The sequence below is a fragment of the Anopheles gambiae genome, chromosome X, assembly GCF_943734735.2.
Source record: "Anopheles gambiae chromosome X, idAnoGambNW_F1_1, whole genome shotgun sequence".
NCBI classification, from domain to species: Eukaryota; Metazoa; Arthropoda; class Insecta; order Diptera; family Culicidae; genus Anopheles; species Anopheles gambiae.
The window spans coordinates 14,700,439-14,719,450 of record NC_064600.1 but is presented as its reverse complement, the minus strand read 5'-3'; the positions used below and the strand labels follow the sequence as shown (position 1 = coordinate 14,719,450).

The window sequence follows — 19,012 nt, the reverse complement described above, 5'->3', positions numbered from 1 at the left end:
AACACGCCCTCGCTCATACACAAATTGGATTGGATGGCTGGCAAGAGCGAGCAAAGGGGGAAAGGGAGCGAACGCTACTTTGAATTTCCACACGGCGGTTGTGTGTTAACCCGTTGTGAAAGGTGCAATAATCAAGTGAGAAGATTAGCACCGATTGACGTGTAAACTAAGTGGGAAAAGCAAAGAGAAAGGGAGAGAGAGAGCGAAATAAAGAGAGAGAAAGATGGAGCGACATATAAAGGTATACCAAAGCGAGCGGGAGAGCGAGTGAAAGAAATCGGCACTGCCTGCCGGTGTGTGAGAGTGTTTGTAATCCTTACACCGTAAAGCATCCTTTCAGCTGAAGTCGAAGCTGACAGAAACCGACCGACATTCAGACGCAACAAACATCCCCACAGGGTTTGCCCTCTTGCTCTTTCGCGCTCTCGCGCGCTCGCCTTCACGTCTGCTCGCTCTGCGACGCGTCTACTAAAGACACGAGCAGGCGACCCGAACGGTTGTGCGATGTGCCCGAGCGTGCCGCAGCTTCCGATCGGGAGCTTTTTGGCGAGCGCAGAACCCTGGACCCGTTGATGACGTTGATCACGGTGCTACTACGTCGAGAGCATCACTGGAGCGAGCGAGAGAGAGAGAGAGAGAGAGAGAGCGAGAGCGAGAGAAAGTATGCGAGAATGAAATAAAAGCAAAGAGATACGCACGATGCGGGTTTTGCGGAACGGTTTTTGTTTGTGAGGGAGAGAAAGTGTTCGGGCGTCGCTGGGAACCCGCGCCCCTGCCGGTGGAGGGCACTGTGCCGATGGGTGGTGGAGGGGGGGTGGGGAGAGGTGAGGCAGAAAATAGATGCTTTGGCGGTCTTTGCTAGCGACGCCATCGTCAGTGTCCGCCACGGTCAGTCGATCCGTGTCGGTTGTGCGACCTGCAAGCGCGCGCGCGCTCGAGCTAGTCGTCCAGGGGCCGTTCCCCGCCGGTGGGCCAGGTGACCGCGTTCGAATCGTTTATCCGTCGATCCGTCCGCCACAGTCGAATCCAACGCCACAGTCTCCAGCAGGCACTGTCAGTCGCACACGTGCCACACGTGCAAGCCGAATTGACCCAGACACTTGGCCCGCTCGGTGCAGCTACTAATAAAGAGTCGGTTGGCGTGCGTGAAGCGAACGAAGGAAAGAAAGCAAGCAACAGCAAAAAAAAAACAAACAAAAAAGAAAACACAAACCACCCCAAAGGGGTGCAAACCGCGTTACTGCCGGTGCTGAATACGAGCGAGAGTGTGTGTGTGTTTTTTTTTTCCTTTCGATTTCGTATGTTTGGTCGAGTGCGCGCGTAAACACTACGAGAACATCATATCAATTAATGTCACCCGCGCGACCCACCGCGGACGCTCATAAACGCGACAAAAATTAATGTGTAAGTGGCCCCGTTAATGTTTGCGGCGTGCCGGGACGCTCCCCCCCCCCCCCCTCCTACTTCCCTCCAATTCCACTCCTCCCTCCGATCATATGCATAGAAACGGTGCCCCCTTCATGCTACTTGTTACATCGAACGGCGTCTTCCACTACTCCTCCTCCTTCTGCTCGCTCTCCACCCAGCCAATCAATTTTACGAGCCGAAACAGCCACCCTCCCCCAAAACCCTCCCTGGGTTTGCTGCTGGCCGGACGGTGTAGAAATTAGCCGCGAGTGGTCGAATAATTGCAAATGTGCACCGAGTGTGTTTTTGGAATAAGGGTTTCCCACTCCTCACAGGGCCTGCCTCATTATTTCCACCGACCCATGTCATCCTCGTGCCTACACTGCAAACCCCCCTACCCCCTCACCACCATAAAAAAAGATGCGTCCCCGTTAGCGACCATCGTTGAGGCGTCCGGACAGTTTAAATTGATTTTGTTTACATTTCGGTAGTTGCCCATCTTGCTTCACTCTCAGCAGCGGAACTGCGTGGGGTTCACTAACAAGGGGTTAATATTTTTATTTCAATACTAGCAGTAGAAAACACTTCCCCCCCCCCTCCTCACTCTCTCTCTCTGCCTCTTCCTTCCCGTAGCTGCCGCTTTCTTACTTCGAAAGGAATCGGATAGATGAAAGCCGTTACCGGGCGTTACGGTGCTAGCGAGGGGCGGGCGGATCTTTTCTAGTGTCGCAACCAATTTGCCGTACCGCCGCTGGGCCAGGGTGAAGAGGAGAGAGGATGGAGGTGTGAGGGAGGGGAAGGTTTGAAAATAACATCACCTTAGTTTACATATTTATGCGCCGCACGGGCGACAATCGCCTCGCGCCTTTCCTTCCAACGCGGCTGATCGGTTTTCGGCTTACCTCCCCTCTCCATTTTATCCCCTCTAAACCAAATATATAAAAAAAAAACATAAAACAAAGCAGAACCCTCTCAACTACTACCTTTCTATCCGCAAATCATGCTGCTTAGGTTTTAGTGGCGCACACTTGCTTGCCGAAACGAAAACAGTGCCCGCAACCCGGTCCCTCTATTTTGGCGTTCGCCTACTATAAAAAAAAGTGTTTGTGTATGTGTGTGTGTGTGTAATTTTGTAAGTGTGATTACGTGGTAAAGTGCTTGAGGGTATATGTGTGTGTGTGTTTGTCTGTGGTTTGTGTTTCTAGAGCACGACGCGATCGCTCGAGTGCAACGGAGTGATACTCCTGCCCCGCAAGCTCAACGCTCAACTATCAACTCAACCATAACCTCAACATCCTGGGGGAAAAACAATCCCCTGCCCAGCGCCGTTTCCGCCACCCGCCATCCTGCCCGTTGCCAGTGCCTCTGTGTGTGTGTGCGTGTGTGTGTGTTTGTGTAAATTTGTGTGCAAATCTCACGCAATCAACACGCTCTGCAACCAAACAGCAGCCGAAGAAGCCGAACAGCAACAACCGCAACAACAACAACAACAACAAAAACCATCCCGCCCCACACCGTAAGTAGCCGAGGCGTCACAGGCCCGAACAGCGCCTGAATGTATGTGCACCCGCTGCACTCCCGGTGCCGCTGGCGGGCGGCTTACATACATGCAGGCGCGCGCGCTCGGACCAGCGTTCGACCGCTATGTAGGTCATGGTCTCCCGTACTTTTCCCGCAAACAACCTCGCACCCCGCACGCCCCTGCGGAATGCAATCTGACGACAGCGCGCCCGAGATACTATGGCGACGACAGCACACTGCTCTCCCTCTGTGTGTGTGTGTGTGTGTATGTTTATGTCGCTGTATGTTGACGCCCAACCAAACTTGGTCAGGCTCGTGTCGGTCTACACGCTCTGTATATGTTTGTGTGCATGTGTGTGTGTACATCTTTCTGTGGCCTCTTCTTATTCCGCCTGCTCGATTTCGGAATGACCTACTGACTGTTGGCGTTGCATCGGGCAGCATCGGCACGACAGACTGGACCCATTTGGGCTGTCCTGGATCCTGGCTCGATGGTGTGAAGGGGCTGTGCACTCGTTATGTGTGTCTATGAGTATGCACGAACGAAAGGAGCAGCCCGCCAGCTGGAGTGCAGGTCCAATTTCAGGTCCCGAAAAATATGTAATCACGCTAATGAGGGAGAGAGGGAGGAATGGAGAAAGGAGGGAAGTGAAAACTGGAAAGAATACGACTCTCTACACCCCCCCCCCCCTCCCCACTCCGCTCCGCTGGAGCTGGTTTGAACCTGTTCGAAGGCAAACCTTAATAAGACCTATTTGCTTATTGGCTGGAATTGCATACCGTTTAGGCGTTTGTTTTTAAGTTTGCTTCAGTAAGCTTGTTTATGGGGCTTAAAGACTTAAAGGCGTCTCTATTGCTTGATTGGATGTTACTGCACACTGTGCTAGGGAGCCCCTGTGTCATCAGTTATGAGTTGTAACCTGTGACAATTATGATTTCAATGAAAAAGGCTTTTACCTTTTTTTTACAATTATAACTAAATCACTATTTGCATCCCGAAAGACACAGGCGTGTAAAAATGTTGCGAGAACATTTTTTGCCAAATCGTATCGAATGAGCTGTCAAACTCATGCTGTGGGGACATTTTTGTCGCAAGAGAAACAAATCGATTTGTTTCACGTTTATCTGTTGCAGGAACCTTTTCGGACGCGTTTGCATACCACAACGGTTACAAACTAGTTTTAACTTATTTTTAAAACATCGTCGCTAGCAAATACGTGCACAGATTTTTTATTGCTGAACTGAAAGGAATACTGTTTACGTTTTATATATTCTGTACCATAATAGTTTCATTAGTCTCTTTTACAAACAAATTCCATTACCTATGCTATATTTATTTATGTTTTAAAAATAAACTATACTTCGTCAAACATACAGTTGAAGCAACCCATACAAACACCGGGATAAACATATGTGCTTAGTAGAAATTCATATTTTCAATTGAAGAAGAATTGAATATTCTATTTATGCTTAAAAATAATTTAAATTTAACATTAAAAGTTATATTATGATAGTTTCACGCCTTTCTAACAGTGTCCACGTGCTGGTAATTTGAGTTCGCATTCTTTAAGTTCGATACACATGTAAACTATCATCAATTAATCAATGAGAGAGTGAATTTATATTGTTTTTTAGATGTTGTAAGATCTACCAATGACTAATATTTCGCTAAAATGTGCTCTAAACAAAATCATTATCAATAACATTAGAACAGAAAATATGGCTAAAGTTCTATTACTCTAGAAAAGAACGAATTAATTAAATTTAATGCCGGAATACCGAGATTCCACGGTATATTACGTTTACATTACTTTCGTTTTACATTAATCTTCAATTTTTACTAAGTGTATCTTATTATTTTCATATTTATATTTATGAAAAAGCTTCTTAAAAATGGTATCATCTCAGCTGGAAATTACATACTAATAATCTTATTCTTAAACATTTGCTCAAACGTATCTTATAAACAGGATTTGCAATTGTCATTTCAACTCATCATTTCAATGACTGCTATTCAGATAAACTGAGTTCTTGTTATCACTTCAGGAATAATACTATTAGAAGAAATAATATGAACTATACAGATTGAGTTTTGAACAAAAGCTTTAGAATAAGTTATTCTACAATTTGGTCTTCAAATTCTACAAAGGAAAAGACAATTTTTATTGCAATAGCTTCAATGAATATTAAAACATTTTTTAAATAAGGCACTAAATAAGACAATTTTTAGTGAATATTTAATAACCTTTCTAAAAACAACTTTACAATAGAAAATTAACACAATTCATTTTTAAATGTTTTCATTGAAAAATGCTCCATTTATGTACCAACACTCTTAAATAAAACTTTTCAGTGGGTTTTTGTGATAATTTCCCCACTATCACCAAAAAAACCATTCCTAGAATTAGCAAAATAGAACTCCAACAATGTTATATATAACGAATATTAAAAAACAATGAGGAGAGTCTAAAAAGACGGACCCATTATAAATTGTAGGAAAAATGCGATACGCGCAATAATGTAATTATTCAATAAACAAATACTACTACTACTATGTACCAACATGTTTAAAAATTTACCCTTTAAGATTAACAGGGTTTGGATGTCTAGTCTAAGCTTTTCTTAATGTAATACATTCCACTTTAAAGCAAACATACTACCCCTCTGCTTCCACTGTACATTGGCTTAGGAAGTTGTACGTTACAAACGTTAATTTGTTGCTTCTCTTTTAGCTTAAATGATTTATTGTTTTTATAAAATTTTAATATGTTCTTCAGCAATCCACATGAGTAAAAAAGTATAATCGATAAACATATTGCATACTTTCATGTGTTTTGCAACACGAGCGAGGATTATTCGTTAGTTTTACGCAATTTACTTTTGTCCTTTTCCACACTCCTGGACATTAATTTTTTTTTATCAACTTTTTTTAACTTTTATTTCCATTTATTTAAATTCGTCATAATGTGTTTTATAGCAAATGCACATGTGCACATTATTTAAATTTCTTACATATGCTCCTTTAATTGTAATACGCAATTGGACGTTATTGTAATTCGATACTTTTCTAAACTGACAAGTTAACTTGTCGTACGTTCCATTAGAGCAGACTTTTTTATACGCGACGTTCTATTGTTAACAAGTATGAGTGTCATCAAAACGAGAATTTGTAGTAAAAAGTAAATATTGCTAAACCTACGTATTTTTTTTTATTGGCTTGAAACGCTTAAACAAATTATTTCATCTGTCTTTTGCTTTTTGTTTTTTAGTTTTGGCTAAATTGTTTTTTTTTTGCTCTTATACGTTAAAGCCATAAAAACAGTATACAAATAAAACAGTAAAAAACATATTTTTTTTAGATATTTTCACATTTACCATGTTCGCTTACGTATGTTCTTATTTAACTTAGTGAATACCTTTAAGAGTGTACGCATTAACAATTGATTCACGGCACCTAATGACGTAAGAGTATGTAAAATGCATACTCTTTGCTTACAACTGTTGGTGCCAAAGTTGCATACTTGCAGGGGTATTTTTGGGTACATTCAATCCTTCCACAAAGCAGCGGTTTGTTTGGCCCCGTTTGCTAACCCGGCACACTCCGTCAGCGAGTGGCAGTGGGCATGCCGAACCAGTTGGCTTTACCCAAACCGACCGAAAACGACACCGGGCAACAAATCGACCAACAAGAACAGAGCAGTGATACCAATTTTGTTTTTTTTTTTTTTATTTGGAAAATGTTTTGTTGTTTTTTTCTTATTGGACTCGCTCGTTCGGTGCTTTCTTGCAAAACAGATGCCAGATGCCTCAGGGCCATCATTAGAGCGCATACACACTCGCACACACTCACACACACTCATACAAAGAGCCAGAACGGGCTCGTCTGGGCCAACGACCAAGTAATGAATGATCCGTTCTTTTTACAAGCTGGAACACTCTCGGCCCTCTCGCTTCCCCTTTTACACCAAGTGCCCTTTCCTCATGCTTGTAATGGGAGGAAGAAGAGGATCGATTCTGAAACAAGGGCTGTCGTGTCGTGGACCATGGTTACACTCACAACACACTGCAGCAAGTGGTACTGCTCTGGAGAAACAAGAAAAAAAAGAACCCCGGGATCTTTGGGCAAGGACGTCCAAGGTAAGGGGTTTAGCTTATGATTCGGTCGGGTACGTCATAATCTTTGTAATCGGCGGTGGTTACTCCATCGAGCCGGCAGCCCAAAACGCTCCTGTCACAGCAGCAGCAGCAGCAGCAGCAGCAGCAGCAGGTTGCGCGGGCAAAAGATGGATAGCCCCTAAATCATCCGGCCATCAGTTTATCGAAGCCCGGTCAAAAAGTAGCTGACCCTTCTTCTGTGTTTTTTCCCCTTTGTTTTCGGTCCGCTCAAGTCCAATAATCCCTCATTACGGTGTGTGTGTATGTGTGTGTGTCGGTTGTACCGTAGCGGATGGGGCATGGCACATACGCGCCCCAAGAGGCTGCCAGTTGCGATAGTTTGGCTCCGTGTGCTGCTCGACCGGCTCATCACAGCCGCAAACGAGGGAGGAAAATGTGCAAAAAGCCGCAAGCTCTGCTATTCCGACCGTTGCAGGATGCAAACAAAAAAAGAAGCAAGGAGACAACACAAGGAGGCAACATAAAACAGTTGCCACCCGCGTGCGATGCGGGTGAGGCGGCAGCGAATTTAAAGGGATTCCTTTATTAGCATAGATATCTGTAGGTAGTGCGCACAGCGTGCCAGCGTCCCTCGCAAGCCAGTAGCCCCTAGCCGCCCACTCATCCTCCCCCCCAACCCCCCTTTCTCCTCCCTCCGTCTCCCTCGGCCCCTTTGTACCGCCCGGGTGCCGGCTGGCTCGTAAAGTAAAAGCCAACATTTTGCTATGACGTGGGTTAAATAAACCATCATTTCGACTCCACGGCCACTCTCTCGCGTCTGGGGCCGCCCGGCTGCGTCATGCGACTACCCATTCCTCATTACGCCCCCACCTCGTGCTACACACAGACACACACACACACACACGGACACACAGGGACATTCCGAAACGAGCGAATCTTATCAACAGAAGCTTTCGCCCGTGCCATTCACAGCCACAGGAGCGCAAAAATGAATGAACATCTCCGCTGTGTGCTGCGGATTGCCTATCTTTCTCACTGTTTGCTCTCTCTCTCTCTTTCTCTCTCTATCTCTCTCTCTATCACACACACACACATACGCTATTTCTCTCTCGCTTTATTGAGCCAGGGCAAGGTGCACCAATGTCCTACTTTCGTGCGCAGCGGTCCAAACGGTCCATAAAGCGTGACACACACACACACACACACACTCACATAGAGACAGACCCCGCAGGGTGGTAAAATATTGCTTTTCATCCCATTTTCCCTTTCTGTAGCCTGTCTGTTGCCCTTGCGCTACACGCCAACGCTACGCGCCCGTGCTACGAAAACCAAACGCGATAACCGGCTGCTAACCTTGGAGGGTTCGTCTTTTCAGGCAGCAGTAGAATCCTGTGCAAGCAGGCGGAGGAGATGTATGGAAGGGGGAAGGGGTGGAAGAGGAGGGAAGAATTTCGTCTTGGTCGTCTGGGTGGCCCAGGTTTAACTTTGGTCCCAATTCGTTCTGGAACAACCGTCCCTCCTTCGTGCCCAACGTGAATGCTCCTTTACACCAGTAACCGGCAAACCAATTCGTACGCCGGTATGCGTTCGTATGTGTGCGTGTGTGTGTGTGTGTGCGTGCGTGTGTGCGAGGTAAACATTTGCCCATATGCCACCACCATCCCCGGGGTGGCAGTGGTTCGCCTAACCTTTCCTACGGGCGACTGTGCTGATTTCGACACTTTTCCTCTTGGACCGATAAACTTTGCCGAAGCAGCCGGTGGACGAGTGTGTTTCGAGTGTGTGTGTGTGTGTGCAGTCGGAGATTTCGGGCTGCTCATGAAGGACATCTCAAATTTAATTTGGAAATAGATGAATTGTTTGACGTTTGCTTAAGTCAAACAGGGTGAACGTGCCCCGCAGTTCAGCAGTGTGTTGAATGTCGTTCAATAAATCTAATCCTCCCGCACCTTCTACCACCCTAGCGGGTGGTGGCAAGGGGCAAGAAGGGCTCGTTGAATCTACAGCAGCGCATCCTACCCGCCAATCGACGGGGCGTGCACGGAAGCGTGGGAGTGCCAGACGCTCGGCAGGCAAAACGGTAGCATATCTTTTTTTCCATTTTTATGCTTCACACTTTAGTGCGTTTTCCCCCAAATATCAAACCTTCTTGAACCATTTCCACCCCGCCTTGAACCACCCCCCCCCCCCCCCCCCCCCCCAGGAATAGAGAGGAGAAGCAACAATAATAATAATAAAAAAAAACAGCTGGTAACAAATGTGCAGCCTGCTAATAATTTTACGACGCAAAAACTGGCACTCACTCGAATAAAACCACGGCGACCACGGTGACCACGGGTGGGCAGGGGTGGCCCTCCGAAAAGCGATGCAAAAGGCTGTAAAAATCAAATTCGTTTCAATGTGCACCAGTTTTCAAGCTGATTGATACACCTCGTCCATTGGTTATGCATGATGGGAAAGCAGTTTAATTGGACGCACTAGAGAGGAAGTATAAGCATTCGAAATAGTTCGAGATGTTCTTTGAAGCGCCTCCCCACACGCAACCTACTGTGGACGCATGTGGAGCGCAAAAGTGGAGCGGAAACGCTTTAAAATTGCAGCACATAGAGTTAAGTGTACCATTAAATGAGCCAATCTCAACAAGGTTTAATGACGCTCCGGAACAAATGCATCGAGCGTGGGGGTAGTGCTGCTCGTTTTGATCGTACTTGGTCCTTGTGAAGCGTGGGTGAAGCGGATCCTGGTTTTACGGCGTTGACTGTTGAGATCGATCTGCCAGTGTCAATGACATCGAAACTCGAAGCATGGGCTCTAGTGAAAAATAGTTTCCAGTTGGTGGGTAACGTTCGCTAACAATGCTTGTATCGCACAAGACTAGCTCAACAAACTGCAAATATTGCGTTCGAGATTGCTTATTTACTGTCTTTTGGCACTGTGACGTTACCTGGGAAATAAAAAAAAAAACACCTTCTAGAGGTTTTTTTTTGCGAAGTTGTTGGCGGATGTATTTTTGCATTGAAGTAAATGTCTCATATCATTTGGAGCATGTGGTTTGGCTTTAATTCCATGAGAGATTTTTGCTTGACAGCAATGCAATGTTTGACATCAGAAATATGATCAGAAGAGGCTCACGGATTAGAAAGATTAGAAAGAAATCAATACAGAAAAATGCGTATCGACAGAACCTAATGTACGGCGAAGATAAATGAACACAATCGATGGATGTATGACAGAATCTGGTTGGTATTTAAAAACAGATACAGTGTTTCCCACGATCTATTGGTTGGTTCCCGTAATTTGGTAATTTGTTTGTCGCTCGTCTCATGATTTATTCATCGTATCTCATAGATTTTTCGTTCGTTCCCACGATTTATTGGTATCGACCCATTGGTCATCAATACAATGGATCCAAACAAATCTGAGAACCGCTTAAAACATCGTGCGAACACATTAAAAACATATGGGAAGTAACCAAAAAACAATCGAGAAACAACCAAAAAACTTTGAAAAACCCTGTTATCTATATACATAATAGTTCTATTTTGCGAAACTACAACTGGAATTGAGATATAACCCGCTAAGGACTTCAAAACTGAAATCAAATCATGTCAAGATGACTTCATGGAAGAAACAAGACAATTCTCAGGATAAACAGTATTATTTTGACGGCTTCCTGTATTTGTAGAGATTATATTCAATTCTTATAAGATCAATTGAATCTTAAAATCAAACATTGCTCTTTGCAAGCCATTTGGAGTTTTTTTAATGCAATGAATTCGTGCAAAATTTATAACAGTGTTCGCTGGCAATTGCTGTTTGGTCTAGTGATGTGCTGTATGGAGCGCACCCACGACTCCGATCCGACTCCGACTATTGTTAATTCGATTCCGACTCCAGCAAAATGGAACCACTAGATCTGCCCGGAGTCGGAGTTGTTCGGAGTCGTCTGGAGTCGCCCGGAGTCTTCCGGAATCCTCCGGAGTCGCCCGGAGTCTCCACGGAGTCGTTCGGAGTAGTCCGGAGTCGTTCGGAGTCGTCCGGAGTCGCCCCGAGTCGTAGTCGTCTGGAGTCGTCTGGAGTCGAACGACTCCGAAAGACTCCGAACGACTCCGGATGACTCCGACTCCGGACGACTCCGAACGACTCCGACTCGGGGCGACTCCGGACGACTCCGAACGACTCCGGACTACTCCGAACGACTCCGTGCGACTCCGGGTAACTCCAGGTAACTCCGGGTGACTCCGAGTGACTCCGGACAACTCCAACTCCGGACGACTCCTGGCGATTCCTGACGACTCCGGACCTTTTCGGACGATTCCGAACGACTCCGGATATTGGAGCGCGAACCTACCTTCCGGAGTCGATTCCGTATTTATCGGAGTCCGATCGGTCGACTGACTCCGGATTTTTGCCAACTTTACCCATCACTAGTCTGGTGAGAGGCTGGGGTTGAATTTGTAGGTGATGCGCAGCAGCGGGTTTACACTGTCGGGGGCCCTAAGCAGTAAGAAGTGTTGAGGCCCCTTTGTACATGATTACTGGGGGGTACTCGGCATCTGTCTTTGATAATATAACATTTCAACTTAAATTTGGTAGCTGCCGGGGGGGGGGTGCTTAGGGTTCGTCTAGCGCGGGGCCCCAACGTCCATCACCCACGGGGCCCTCCTTGCTAATACAGTGCCATATTCTATCAACTGTTATGGATAATCGACTAAAGATTCCGGGGCCCCTCATTGACGGGCCCCCCCGCAATTGCTTACTTTGCTTACCGTTAAATGCGCCACTGGTGATGCGTTCCGCAGTATATTCAACATATTCGGTTTAGATATGGCGGACTGAGAAACTGTATAGTGAAGGGCCGAATTTGGCAATAAAAAAATGTGAGCGTGCCAAGTGTGTCCAAACCGACAACGTGATAGCACTCTTTGATCTTGGTGTGATGGATGGTCTCTCTATGCTGAACTATTGATTGGCGATGATGGTTTTGCTAAAGTTAATGAAGTCACGACGTGGATGGATATTATGGTAGATCTGCAGGGCGGGTTATTACATTCTGCGCTAGCTAGCCCATCTGTTTTCGCGAATACATGTGCGACCAGGAATCCAGCAGAAGGTGACTTGAGAGGAAATCGATACATTGCTAATCTGTTGAATGTTCGTATCACGGGTGTTTCTAGATTCAAGAGGCCAAAGGACTGTCAATGATGATCACGTTGAGTATATCGCTGCATGTTTTTTGCGTTGAGTTGCTCCTGTGGTGAAGATTTAGGTATATTGTTGATGCTGGAGTAGATCCCACAGCCAGTGGAACTGGTACTAATTTGTCGGTGTAGATCAGATGGTGGTTTTGGTATTTGGTAACAAGTTCAGTTGTCAATGAGACTATAGCAACCAGCCCGAAGCTGATTTTTGATGGTCTATTCGGTCTTTTGATTTGTGATGGGCGGCAGCCCGTGGGGCGATTGCCGATTTGGATGAGTTTGATGACTTAAGGGAGAGTTTATTTGTGTTAGTGTGGCAAAATCGGTGTTTGCCCTACGGATAAGGGTATCGGCCTTGATGTTTTTCTCCATCATTTGTCCTGCAGCTGATACTAATTTGTCGGTTATGGTGTTTTCGAGAGGTTGAAGTCCACTTTCACACAGAAGGCGAACCCATTGATCTGGACTTGCAACTTCAAAATAAAACGGTTAACTGGAAGAAGTATGGTATCGTGCTCTCTCACCTTGACTCACACTGACATAATTAAATCCTTGATCCTCGAGCCAGGTATCAGGCGACGGCTCAGTCCGATTATCATTGAACCTAACACTGATCTTATTAGCAATTGTTATCTTTAATCTTTAATATTTTTTTTTGTCTTTCATTTAAACTTGAAAAACTTTTATTTTATTTTATTTGTAATCCAGCAAATTAAAAACAAACAAAGAAAATCAATCTAATGATTAGGATGATTTACTTCTTCTTATATCTTTTCAAACTCGGCATAAACATCGCCTTATTTTTTTTTTCGTTGGAATCGTCCCAACAACAATATACTTTTACTTTATCTGACGTAAGTAAAGAGTATGAGGTGAAGATATTTTAAATTTTCCACCACATAGTATATACACTCGGTATAACATTTCACGGCCAAATATATTGGAACCTAAACAAGCTCATTTTTCTTTTCCGTTGCTGGGTCCGTTACGAAATTATGTAAACACTCCATACAAAACCACACAAAAAACTAGCCTGCGATTTTCAGTCTAGATTATTCTAGCCTAAAAGCTAGAATTAGATTCGAGTACCTGCTTGAAAAATGGCAAAACAAGGTGATGTTTACATTTATTGCAAGGTGCATTAAAGAGATCTAGTGATGGAATCAAAAATCAAAGTCCAAGTTTTTGTTGAAACAAGCTTTCTGGAGGCTTCACGAATACATAAAACACTCTTAAAATCTTCATTTAGAAGCAGAAGCGATAAAAATAAGCCTTCTAAATTCATACACCTTGGGATAAGCTCACCTGTATATTATACCGACTTAGATAGCTGCTCGAAAACTGCTATACAATGCAAACAGCTGACAGGCTGCAATTTCAGCCTACGAACTTAAAACGGAAAGGCCCCCAGTATCAGATTATACGCTGATGCTTTGGAGTCACGTTGGTCAACACGGGACCAGCGTGTCGGATGCAGTTCAGCGTGTGCAACATTCTTGTAAAATAACTATACAAATTTAGATTATTAAAGCATTTGTTTGGTGTTCAACAAGGCTATGACTTATTATTTATATTTTTTACACTTTTACTTTTTTTAATCGGATTAACCTAAGCGTAGTCTGTTTTATTATTACTATGAACAGTGAAACAAAAAAGTTTATTATTTGCAATAAAAATAAGAAATACATTGATTTGGGTATGGAAATGGGAATTGTGATAAAAAGTGTCTAATTGATAAGGCAATGTTTTGTGCTGACCCCATAGAGATATGCAGAGTGTTCTAGTTAATTTTGGACAGTTACATTTTAGCCAATAGATCGGGTTTTCCTTGACATATCAACATAACAAACTTAACAGCCTTAATCGAAAGCTAATGATTGCTCAATAAAAGCCGTTTGAATTGTGGAATTGAATGACATTCATCATGGTTGTCCGCGAAAAACTGAAAATCATGAATTCGGAATGACAAGGATTGGAGGTTTTATGGAAGTTTTAGAAAGAATAATGCCCATCACACGATTGGAATGAGTTCATACCGATGCCAATCAGGGCCAATCTGCTGCGCTTTCTTCCAAATGGGACGTGATTTCACAGCATTTTTACGATCAGGGCCTCAAACTCAATATGGATGGCTACCGAAAGCTTCTGTAAATTGTAGTAAAGTAATAGATTACAAAATTGGCCAATGGTAGGTCGTATGTGTAGCGGTAACCCCCGATACTTTGCCATGCCATGTTGCCACAACGAGAGAATTCAGAGAAAATTGACCACATTTGATCTGCTAACTTCCCGGAGCTGAAACCCTTTGTATATTTTATTTTTGGCGAAGTTGAATGTGGTATCAAAAGATCGCTCAGCAACAATAAAGCGCAATTAGTCGTTCAAATTAAATCCGTGTACGTGGTCTTTCCCAGGGAGGCGATAGCCAATTTCGGGTCCTAGTTGCCGAGCCGGATACAGACCATCATTGATGCAGATAGTGATTGTTTTGAATGATTCGTGTTAAAAAATATATATATTAAAAAATCCTCCACACAACTTTTTTACAAATCATGGTTGATTTTTTTAAATAAAATAAACAGTTTATAGAATTCATGACAATTTACTGGAATACGCTCTTTATCGTTATACCGAATTATCGATACCGATAATGTTTTAACCAGACGTAGATGTATACATCAACTGGTCCTGATTAAAACAATGGAACCAAATAATCAATTATATATTCATAAAACATCATAAACAAGTAATCAGACACTTTTCGAAAAATGGAAACTTTTCAGTAACGATCGTCACGAACATCAACACCCCCCTATGGACTATATTCAATATCAATTTTTTTGCCTTGATGGTTGAACAATGATTAAACCTGATTTAAAATCTGATTATATCTAATTAACTAAATCCTATTCCTTTGACAATGCGTTGATAAAATAGTTTAGAATTTTACATCAATAATAATAATACAATACAATACATAATAATAATCAAAACAACGTCAAAACAAAAAATTGTCACTGAATAGCTGAAAGCGTACCGAAGCGGAAGCTTGAGATGGAATGGTCAAAGACGAACAAAATCTAAAAAGGAGTTTCAAGGCGATGTAAACAGGACAGAAATGGACCACAGCTTGCATATCTAGTACGCCGAAATAACGAAGCGATGGGAGGACGGGGAGCAGCGATCTGTAAGCGACATACATATGAATGCGGGAAAGTAACAAAAGCGAAACAATGCTATTCAGAAAACAGAACTTCAATAAAGGTGGCCTGAGCTCTAATGCGAGGAATTTACAATGTTTCAAGACCAATAATCGAACTACGCTCCGTATATTAAGGGAGATTATTAATGGGAAACCTAAAACAACGATTACTTCTTTGGCTCAACAGCCGTTATCGGCCAAGACCTGCCTGTACCATTTGTGGGTTTGGCTTTCAGTGACTTAATTTTTGTTATGCACGCTGAATAACTCGAACACCAGACAATTATAGACCAAACAACAATAGAGAGCCTAAGACACGACGGGTCGCGAATATCACTCGTCATTCACCGGATGAGACCTTAGGTCTACTTAGCCCGGCCAATGATGTCATCACAGTGAACATTGAAAGCTTAGAACCCAAAAGAACCTTAAGATCCCGATGCATGTATCATTGGAGATTTATGAATCTATGGAGATTTATCTTTATGGATTTATACACCTTTAGCGAGAGCACATTCGAGATTTTAATGACTCCCCGCCGAAGTTTCAGATGAATAAATCTCAGTAAAAGGTTCATGAAGCTCTAGAAACGCTCCGCCTATTAACGTATATTAACGAATATGGGATAATTGCCGTTTTCTATCGGTATGAACAACTCACCCTATGAAAAAGCTGACAGCATGCTGTCAATTCACCAAGAATCCAGCCATCCTCTTGATGCCTTTATTAGTACGGCTATCGAAGACCTTATGTGCCTCAAGACTAATCTCCAATAGGTAATTCGAGATAATTGGAGAGGTCGGCATATCTTGTCCAATCATGAAGCTGGTATAATTAGTGAGCAATATTTAATTAAAAGGTCAATCGTAAACATAGGGAACATCTTTTACACGTTGAAATGCCTCCTCAGTCGTTGGGCAAACCCAATAACGATGGAGGTTTAAACTCTGATATACAGCCGTTGAGTTGCACAAACAACAGAAAAGCTTTACCGACGTGGCCATCGCACCAAGCCACACTCGAAATTCGCTGCTAAAAATGGCGAAATCAAACGATCGCTCCTGGCAACGGATAGACAGCGTACAGCGTTGCCTTGGTAGGCGCTTGATGGGGTTTTTCACAGCGACTAGCTGCCATTACATAAAATAAATTACAATTAAAGATTCCACCGAAACCCATTTACCTACATCCACCGAAAACTGCGTTCGATTTCATGCTCGCTCCCCGCATGCTGCTCACAATTGATCCTTTCGCTCTCTTTCTCATTCTTTCTCTTTCTCACTCTCTCTCTCTCTCTATCTCTCTCTCTCTCTCTTTCTCTGTCACACACACACTATTTTCCACCACAGCACACATGTACACGTACAGAAACGAGCGCGAATGACACCGGACGCCGGCCGTCAGCATCCGAGCCACGGAGCAGCAGCAGCAGCTCGACCATGGCCACCATCTCCCTGAAGGGTAGCAAGACCTGGCCATCGATACTGCAGCGGATCGACGCGAAGGGCCGCACGTACAGCTTCGTCGTGCCGTCCATCACTACCACTTCACCCACCCCGACGACTCCCGCGCTGCCTCCGACCCCGCGCCCCGAAACGGGTGTGGCAATTCACAGGTACACACTAGTGGTGGGAAAAATTAACTTTTGGTCGAAATTCTGATTAGCTCCGTATTTTTGTGGAATCGGTTCTAGATAGTAGGGTTGGAATCAGTCTGCTGAATCGGTTCCGAAATCGGAATCGGCACCGGAATCGGCTCCGGAATCGGATTCGACGCCGGAGTCAGAATCGGTTCCGGAATCTCCATTAGAATGGATCGTTTTCAAATATATTTGAATCGAAATAGGCTTATTAAATAGGAGTCGAAACATACAGTACATTCGGGCAAAAACCGTGGGATCATTATGACCTTTGAGTATCTGATTTAAAGCTGGAGATGACCAGACCCAGTCATCGTGGCGGCAGTCATCGTGTTAATAGCGGGCGCCTCCACGCCCTCTTGCCACCTCAATTTGGGCTCCATAGCAATTGGACTAGTGATGGGAAAAAATGATGTTTTTGTCGGAATCGATTCCGGATAGTATATCGGCTAGAATCGGTTTCGAATCGGAGTCAGTTGCGACATCTCCAAAAGAATAGACATTTGGGTCCAATGATGCTACGTATTGATGCTGCAAAGTATCAAAATTTACTTGTAGACGATCCATTCTCATGAAGATTCCCGAATTGATTTAGTTTCTGAAATTTCTTATTTCAATTAAAAAAATGATTCTCATTCCGGCGCTAATTCCATTTCTGGAATCAATCCTGATTCCGTTACCGAAGTAAATCGCGATTCCGGAGTCGACTCCGTAATCGATTCCGCGATCAGAATCCGGAAGTCGGTTCCGGTTTTGATTCCGAACATGGAATCGGAATCGGGTAGGTCTGATTCCAAGCTCCCACCACTAAATGGGACTAAAAATCAAAATAATCTTACCGTAAGACCAGACAGGGTGATATATACATCGAAATGAACTATTTGACGGAATATGGAGATTCCGGGGCCGTTTCTTGTTCCAAAGCCGATTGTGATTCCAGAGCCGATACTGATTCCGGAACCGAGTTCAATTCCGGAACCGAGTCCGATTTCGGAACCAAGTCCGATTCCGATTCCGGATCCGATACCGATTTCAATTCTGGAATCGTAATCGGAATCAATTCCGGGGACGGAATCGGAATTGTAATCGATTCCGATTCTGATTCCGGAACCGAATCCGGAGCCGATTCTGATTTCAATTCTGAAATCGGAATTGGAATCGATTCCGGAGACGGAATCAGAAATGGAATCGGAATCGTGTAGTTCCGATACCGAGCTTGCACCACTAGCACACACACACAAGGCGACATTACCAAATGTTCCGATTTTCGTTGACGCTCGAGTCACACCCAAAAGCCTACACTAGCCCCAAATTCAAGGTCAACAGCAGGTCACACGGACACTAATCACTTCTTCCTTGGTGTTTGTGTGTATGTTTTTTTTTTCACAGAGCTACCGGACCCAGTTGTCGGCCGACGGAAGGATACGAGACGGCAACGGGGTGTGGTGTGGCGACAGGAACCACTTCCACCACCATCACGACCACCACCAGCGCCACCACCACGACGACAACAGCGACGACGAATGGCGGTGCAGGCAATATCGCGAACGTGACCTGCAACGAGCACGGCTGCCTGTCGGGGCAGGCCGCCGCGAAAGCGTCCACCCTGCGCCGCCACTACTACCCGGAAGGGTCGTGGGGCTGGGTGGTGCTGGCGGTTGGCACACTGCAAGCCATCCTCAACCACGGCGTGCAGCTGTCCGGGCCGCTCTATCTGCTGCCGGCGGGCGAGCGCTTCCACCAGCCGGCCGTCAACAGTTGCGGTAAGTCGTGGAGACGATGGACTTTTTTTTGTTTTTTCTTTTCACCCAGGAAAGCGAGGAACAACTCAGTCGGGAGTTGGCGCGTGGCGGGACAGGTGGTACACAGACGTTCCTTTTTGTTATTTTACTTTGCTTTTTAAATCGGGACAGGACACCGGATACC

At 44.5% G+C, this 19,012-nt stretch overlaps 1 protein-coding gene across 2 annotated transcripts in view; it reads left to right on the top strand.

Moving 5' to 3' along the window:
* Window positions 1-884: 884 nt before the first annotated feature.
* Window positions 885-19,012, top strand: part of LOC5666814 (monocarboxylate transporter 12) — a 132,450-nt gene continuing 114,322 nt past the window's right edge. Inside the window, exons 1-4 of one of the 2 annotated variants that reach the window (XM_061642451.1) lie at window positions 885-1,404; window positions 2,419-2,923; window positions 16,797-17,062; window positions 18,476-18,849. In XM_061642451.1, coding sequence (XP_061498435.1) covers window positions 16,887-17,062; window positions 18,476-18,849 — 550 coding nt within the window. In that variant the 5' untranslated portion in view covers window positions 885-1,404; window positions 2,419-2,923; window positions 16,797-16,886. The remainder of the gene's footprint in view (window positions 1,405-2,418; window positions 2,924-16,796; window positions 17,063-18,475; window positions 18,850-19,012) is intronic. The other variant, XM_061642459.1, reaches the window with a different exon arrangement.